Source organism: Vigna radiata, chromosome 7 (assembly GCF_000741045.1).
Source record: "Vigna radiata var. radiata cultivar VC1973A chromosome 7, Vradiata_ver6, whole genome shotgun sequence".
Classification (NCBI taxonomy): Eukaryota; Viridiplantae; Streptophyta; class Magnoliopsida; order Fabales; family Fabaceae; genus Vigna; species Vigna radiata.
The window spans coordinates 18,307,263-18,315,088 of record NC_028357.1 but is presented as its reverse complement, the minus strand read 5'-3'; the positions used below and the strand labels follow the sequence as shown (position 1 = coordinate 18,315,088).

Below are 7,826 nucleotides of genomic sequence, written 5' to 3'. Positions count from 1 at the left end.
CATACTTGATTACTATTTCAATGATCTCATGTGACACTTTGTTTCAATAATTTGCCCTTATGATAGGTTTTTGAAAGACTGTTATGCCCTCCAAAGGACGACTTCCTTAACGTGAAATTGTGGAAACTGAGGGCTGGGGTTTACCAAACCCATTTTAACATTAAAAATAGAAATGATTTTATTTTTAACATAAAAGAGAAGTTAGAGTTGGGCATTGATTTTGAGATGTATATATAAGGCCATTCGCTTGTCATTAAGAAAATGATAGCACCTTTTTTCAGCCTCCAGGGAGAACATTAGAAACGGAACGGAGATTAAGGATTAGACAAAGTGTTCCGAAGGTAAAAGACGCTCGGGATATTGTTCTGCTGGCCGCCCTCATCTCCCATCATTTTGTATTTCACTACGAAATACATTTCTGATTCTGTAAGGTTTGTGCTCCCATTTCTTTCAAAATTCTCTTTCGGCTGAAAATTCCTTTCATTCACATGCATGGAATGATCAGAGCATAGTTTTCTGCAATTTTAACAGAGCAATGTACGAGTTCGTTTTGGCATTTTTTTTTTTTTAAATTTGTTCATACGCGGCCTTATGAAGTTGTTTAGAAATGAAGGTAATATGTGTTCTTGCAGGTTCACCTTATTGAGAGATGAAGGGGAGGAGCCAAAGGGTTTTCTTTCTTTTCTGGTTTGGAATGACCCTGCGCTTGTTTTTCTTACTCGGTGCCTGTTCCGAGAAGACAACAAGGTTCTAATCTACTCTTCTTTTTCTCCTCTTCTGCATTTTATCTCCTACCATCTTAACGTGTGTCAGAGAGAAAAAAAGGAAAGCAAGAGAGATAAAAGAAGCTTGAAACCAAAGTATTTAAAGGAAAATATTCTAAGTTTCATGTTGTTTTCATTTTTTCTTTGAAAAAGGTACCCATATTCAACATCATCACATTCCTACTTGACACTTAAATTTTTTTCATTCATTTGATACTATTTTTATTTATTTTTTATTCTCTTCTTTTTTTAAAAACTATAAAATTTTATACTTTTTAAATTTTATCCTTATATTCTGTATCAAATTAGTGTAAAAGTGTATTATGATATTATTACTTTTTTTTCACATAACTTTTTTTCTGCTCCAACTTTTTAAATATATTGTCAACATTTTTTATTTTTTATTTTTCATTGCATCACTAACTTTAACTCGTGTTTTTTTTATTGTTAAAAAAACAACATTACTACTTAAACTAAATAAATGCGGAGAGAGAGACAGTTTCATAAGCAGAAAGTGTCACGGTTTCTTTGTCTTTTGTGTCCCGTTTCTTATCACATGCAACTTTTTAGAATTCTATGTCCACAGTAAGCTTTTAAGTTAGATGTATTTGTCATTTTTATGTTAACTTTTTCCCCTTCTGAGATGGCTGCATTACTTTATGGTTTGTGGTAATGAAAGGAATTGATTCTTGCACCCACGTCATCATCCCTGAACCGTCTGACTTTAATTTCACATGACTTTGGTAACAATGGTCTCCACAGTAATAATGAAATATTCTGTCTTGTATTCTGTTCAAAGCATACGAATAAATATTAAGGAATTTAACTAAATTGATGCGTGACGTGAATCTCACACACATTAATATATTTTTATGTACTTTCTTCTTTTAATATTTCCCTGTTGCAAACGCAAACTATATATAGTTCATAGCAATGGTATCTCTTCACTTCATAAAGATTTTTCTTTCCATGCATGCCTTTCAACTCCAGAAAAGCTATGAGGCAAAACCACTCCACTCAACAGACAACTTCTAATCCTGGGATCATTCTGAATACAAAGAACAGTCAACAGGTGATTGCATGAATTAATTTGATTCCCTCACAGGTTAATTAGATTTTCTCGTTTGGTCCGAAACGAGTGCATCGTTTTTGACTCCGACAATTGTCTTTGACTTTCACTTTTTCAGGTGGTGGTTGACAATGGCATTGTTTCCGTTAATTTTTCAAGACCTAAGGGTTACGTCCTTGGAATGTCATACAAAGGAATTGACAATATACTCGAAGACGATAACGAAGAACAAGATAGAGGGTATTTACCTACTTCACAGGAAATTTTTGAAGTTGATAAATTTTAAATTATCAAGTTTGGCATAAAGTCATAGGGACTAATATATGGTTTAATTCTTAAACTGACCGAATAATACGAGTTCATATTTGTTTCTAGGTACCTTGATGTCGTTTGGAATACGCCACAATCGAAGAATAGTACTTTTGAGAGGTATAATATGTTGTCTTCTTCATTATTATCATGTGTTAAATTATTGGTTCATATTTTGGTCCACTTAATGACAAGCTGGTAGTAGTAACAATCTGAAGTGATACACGTGACTAATTGATAATTGGAATCATGTTACAGAATCTTCGGGACAAATTTTACGGTTATAGCATCTGACGACAATTTCGTTGAGCTCTCATTTTTAAGAACATGGACATCGTCCATGAATGGCTCGAGTGTCCCAATGAACATTGACATAAGGTGGATGATAACTTATAGTCATAGTTTTAGAACAGAACATACATGAACGCTAATGATAACAGCTATACTATGTTTATAAGCTAATTAACGTTACACCAAACGAACTTTTATACGCAGATACATTTTGCGAAGTGGTGATTCCGGATTTTATGCATATGCGATATTTAATCGTCCTGAAGGATGGCCTGCGGTGGAGATTGACCAAATTAGGATCGTTTTCAAACTCAAATCCAGGTAATAACTAATATAGATATACTTTAATTTCACTTAGTTCTTTGGATTTATTCTAATTTAATCCTTGTATGATTCTTTATACAAGTAAGATAAAAATATATTTAAAAAGTGAAGTGTGTTTTAGTGAATAAAAAGAGACAATCGTTTACTTTTCATTATAATACTAATAGTTGATTCAGTGATGTAAGAAAAATGGCTGGTGCAGATTCAACTATATGGCAATAACGAATGAAAGGCAAAGATACATGCCAACGAAGAAAGATAGAGAAACTGGTCAAGAATTGGCATACCCTGAAGCAGTTCTGTTAACGAAACCAGTGAATCAAGAATTTAGAGGAGAGGTATTGTGTGGCACATATTTGTATGCTTCGTCGTATATGGCCATGTTTGTTTGGTCTAAAGAAATTATGGTTTTTGTGTTGGGTTCAGGTGGATGACAAATACCAGTACGCATGTGAAAACAAGGACAACACTGTTCATGGATGGGTGACTGCTGATGCCAATGACCCCGTGGGTTTCTGGATGATAACCCCAAGCAACGAGTTCCGCAATGGTGGCCCCACCAAGCAAGACCTTACTTCACATGTTGGCCCCATTACCCTCGCGGTATGCCTCACTAATTCCTGTCTTAATCACTCAAAACATAATTTATGTTTTGAGTAATTAGATGAAATGTAAAAATAAATTGATTTTGTGTAGATGTTTGTGAGCACTCACTATGCTGGGAAGGAGGTAACCATGTCCTTTCAAGAAGGGGAAGCTTACAAAAAAGTTTTCGGCCCTGTGTTCGTCTACGTTAACTCTGCTTCAGGCGAGGATGGTACACTATCCCTCTGGTCAGACGCTGTTCAGCAGGTACCCCTTACCCCTAACACCACTCAACTCTGCTTATTTATCAAAGGTTACTAAAGCTCTTTTGTTACCAACCAGCAAGCCAAAGAAGTCAGAAGTTGGCCGTATGAATTTCCTAAATCAGTGGATTTCATTCCACCCAGTCAAAGGGGAATAGTTTTAGGAAGATTACTAGTGAAAGATAGGTAAATAATGCCAATGTTTTGTGCCCACTTTTTATTTCTTTGATTTTTTTTACTACCTATAAAAGAGAGACTGATGTTCTCTTTATTTCCTTGCTTCACCAGTTACTACAGAGGAGGTAAACATGTGTATGCTGACAATGCTTACGTTGGTCTAGCTTTACCTGGAGAAACAGGGTCATGGGAAAAAGAAAGCAAGGTATATTTGGAATTGGTGTCACCGAAACTTATTTTATCTTGGGTTTGAATTTGATGCTATTGACAGGGCTATCAGTTCTGGACTCAAGCTGATACAAAGGGTTTTTTCCTGATAAATAATATTGTGCCCGGTGACTATAATTTGTATGCATGGGTTCCTGGCTTCATTGGTGATTACAGATATAATGTTACAATCAACATCAAAAAGGGTAGAATTTTCTTCCCCAATTTTCTTGTGGCTTCAGGGCAAAATTAATTATGACTCGCCCAACTGAACAATTATTTGTTTGAACCTCTAGGAGGAGTCATCACATTGGATTCACTTGTGTTTGTTCCACCAAGAAGTGGACCAACCTTGTGGGAAATTGGGTTCCCAGATCGCACGGCTGCAGAATTCTATATACCGGACCCTTACCCTACGCTCATGAATAAATTATACAACAAAAAGCCCAATCAGAAGTAACCCAAAACCCATTATATCATTAATTAACAATTGCTTCTTCTTTTTCCCAGTCTTCAAATTTTTCACCTTTATTCATTAATGTTTTGGGGTCTCCACTTTTGACAGGTTTAGAAATTATGGGTTGTGGGATCGTTACACTGATTTATATCCAAATAATGATCTTGTTTTCACTGTTGGTGTAAGCAACTATAACAAGGATTGGTTTTTCGCTCACGTTTCAAGGTAACACACTCTTTTAAACACACTTGCTAGCACAAAATTATTAGATGCATGAAATTTGATGATTTTACATCATATTTAACGAACCTAGATCCTAAATTTATTAATTGACAAGCTTTGTTGGGTTTTGAATCCAAATTGCAATGTATGCAGAAACGCAGGAAACAAGACATACCAGCCAACGACATGGCAGATTGTATTTGAACATCCAAATGAAGTAGTAAAAGGAAACTACACATTGCAACTGGCCTTGGCATGTACCAGTGATGCTAACCTGCAGGTACATGGTTTGAAAATTGACATAGTTAAGCAATTTTCTGGAAAGAGAATGAGTTAATGATTTTTAATGAGATGTGTTACGTGGATGATGATGATCTTAGATTCGTTTCAATAACGCTGGAGCAAAAAACCCAGACTTTGGAACTGGGAAAATAGGAGCAGATAGTGCCATAGCAAGGCATGGTGTGCATGGATTGCATAGGCTATTCAGCATCAGTGTAAAAAGTGATCGAATTGTGAAAGGAAAGAACACGATCTATTTGAAGCAGGCAAGAGCCAAGAATGCTTATCAAGGAGTAATGTATGATTATATCCGTTTAGAAGGACCTCCATCGACAGGGAAATGATTTTGTCCAACTGTCGTTCACCAAAGGGTGAAAATATAGCACTGTACATAGAATTTAGCCATTTGGTTGTCTTCTTTCATCTTTACAGCCACGTTTAGATCTGAAGACTCCTCCACCACATATCCCCACAAGTATAAAACCAAAGCTAAAATAACAGATGCTAAACCTCCTAGGATTAAACAAGAAGATTTCTCAAGTAATTAATACATATAATTCACTATACCTTTAAGTAATTGGTTATACGTACCCAAATAATAATAATGAAATATCACTTAACAAAGCGATATTAGTTATATTAATAAATGTTGTATTATTATTATTATTATTATTATTATTATATTTTAAAAGTTCAATTATCGGTTTAATATAATCATAATTGATGTACTTTAATTTTAGTACAATAAGGACAAAAAAATTAAAGTCTTTTTGTTCTTTTAGTGATGTGCTTTTAAACTTGTTCTTTTCTTAACAAAAACTACGTTAAGTTTTCAACAACTGGTTGAGTTTCATTGAACACACTCCTACTCAGGTGTCGCACCAATTACAATTGATTCGTATTACTAACCCTTATAATCGCAACATACATTAGCATCTGCATATCGTCTAATCTACAAGAAAGAAACTAATTGTCTACTATGTACAACTTAAGCATATATACATCCACTTGTCTAACGCCTCATTTCTACACATCGTCTAGCAGGTAGTCTATCCACACCCTTCGTCACGTCAACACCATTCAACAATGTACATGCTTTTCATCATAATTTGAAATCTACTTTTGGAAGATATGACATAATAACTCAAATTGATTAAAATTTTGTTTTAGTTTATAATTTTTTTTTCTAAAATTTAGTTTCAAAATAAACTATTTAAAAATTTATTATCATATATTAAAACTGAGATGTGTATCCTTCCACAGTCTAACCCACGAAGTCCACCAATAAAATGATAAAATCTTTCTTTTTTAAAATAGTTAGAAAAGATTATATGCTTGCCGATATATAAAAAGAGTAATTTTATTTTGGTTAGTGTGTTAAACTTTTAAGTGTGAGTTCTGAATTAAAAGTAGATTAAATAGAAATGAATAAAATTAATAACTTAATATTTTGGATAAAAGCGTAAAAAAAATGTACAGAGCATTTTAACAAAAATAATAATTATACATGTAAATCTAAGTTACTAAAACCTCTTAATTAGATGTTTTTGTTTTCCATATTATATAACCATTTTTTTCTAATCTATGTTGAAATTCATAATTTTAATTTTGAATTTAAATAAATTTATGTCTAAGTAATGATTTTGCAACGAGATTTTATGCTTGTCATATGTTAAAAGATATATTTGTCCCTTTTAATAATTGGGAGGTTTGAATGATCATAACATATTTGCATTAGAATATATAGAATTATGTTAATTTATAATTTGGAAATTGCATGCTGATTATTTGAATATTGTATTGATAAGGATATGATTGTGATAAGTTTTGTATCCTCTTTTGAGTATGAGAAATATAAATACAGAATAATTACGTTTTTCAATTGGAAGAAAATAGATATATTAAACTTATCTCTTGGGCCAAATAAATATAATTATAGACATATCACACATTAGACACATTAGACTTATTTTTAACAAAATAAACACATTAGACTTATTTTCAAGAAGGTATTACGTAAAATGTATTATGCATGTGATGTATGTCGTATGCAGTTTTTCTATATAAATTTTCTTGACCACTCGATTACCAATATGTTATCAACTTATATTAGCACATTGTCTTTTTGCATTATCTCCTATTTGTTCATAAGATTCTAAGTCAAATTGCATGTGCGCATTCTAAGATGTTTCTATACTACATACTTGTTTCACATGTAGATAGTACAATATAACTTGTTTCTTAGTAAAAGTTGTGTTTTTCATAAAAAAGACATAATAATTTGTGCTCTTCTAGTCATCCATATCTCCACACCAATCACTATTCGAGTACCAACTAAGCCACATTACAAAAAAAAAAAGTTATATTTAGCAAGAATTATTTTGGGGAGGTTATTAAAAACCCCCTCAAATAAACATTATTTAAATTCATTTGGATAAATTATCATAAAGCCAACATCAGAGGAGGTTTTTATTTCATTTTAAAGAGGTTGTTTAGGTTAAAAGATTATAATACCCCTTTTCCCATTTCCCTCACTTTTTTTAAACATTCCTTCCCAAAATTTTACTTTTTTTCCCCAAATTTTAGATTCTTTCTTTTCTATAATTAGAACACAACAGACCTAAAATAACGAAACCCTTTATTCCCCAACTTCTTTCTTGACCTTTCATTGCCTCTTGATAGATCGTCGGTGGAGACACCCGTCACCGTAGAGGACTAGCCACTGTGGCCCACAAATTGGGGGCTGAAGAAGCAACACAGCATGGAGTATTGGATGACGGAGTTGCTTCTCCATGATGTCCTGGTTAGAGAAGTGGTTAGGGTTTCGGATCTAGAACTCACCAATGCCTTCTTCGTCTCATTTTTTTCTTTGCCCA

The 7,826-nt window shown here is 33.3% G+C and overlaps 1 protein-coding gene across 2 annotated transcripts; it reads left to right on the top strand.

Annotated features, from left to right (window-relative positions):
• The first annotated feature begins 247 nt into the window (after positions 1-247).
• LOC106767677 (probable rhamnogalacturonate lyase B) lies at positions 248-5,373 on the top strand. Of its 2 annotated transcripts, none has more exons than XM_014652616.2 (17): positions 248-426; positions 633-747; positions 1,755-1,836; positions 1,952-2,073; positions 2,209-2,262; positions 2,401-2,520; positions 2,638-2,754; positions 2,960-3,095; positions 3,184-3,360; positions 3,454-3,609; positions 3,685-3,791; positions 3,894-3,987; positions 4,054-4,195; positions 4,286-4,445; positions 4,555-4,671; positions 4,822-4,948; positions 5,049-5,373. In XM_014652616.2, the coding sequence occupies exons 2-17, from the start codon at positions 650-652 to the stop codon at positions 5,292-5,294; spliced, it is 2,055 nt and encodes a 684-aa protein (XP_014508102.1). In that variant the 5' UTR covers positions 248-426; positions 633-649; the 3' UTR covers positions 5,295-5,373. The 2 variants fall into 2 exon arrangements, with proteins under 2 accessions (XP_014508102.1, XP_014508101.1); XM_014652615.2 differs by having other exon boundaries at positions 248-431.
• The last annotated feature ends 2,453 nt before the right edge of the window (positions 5,374-7,826 follow it).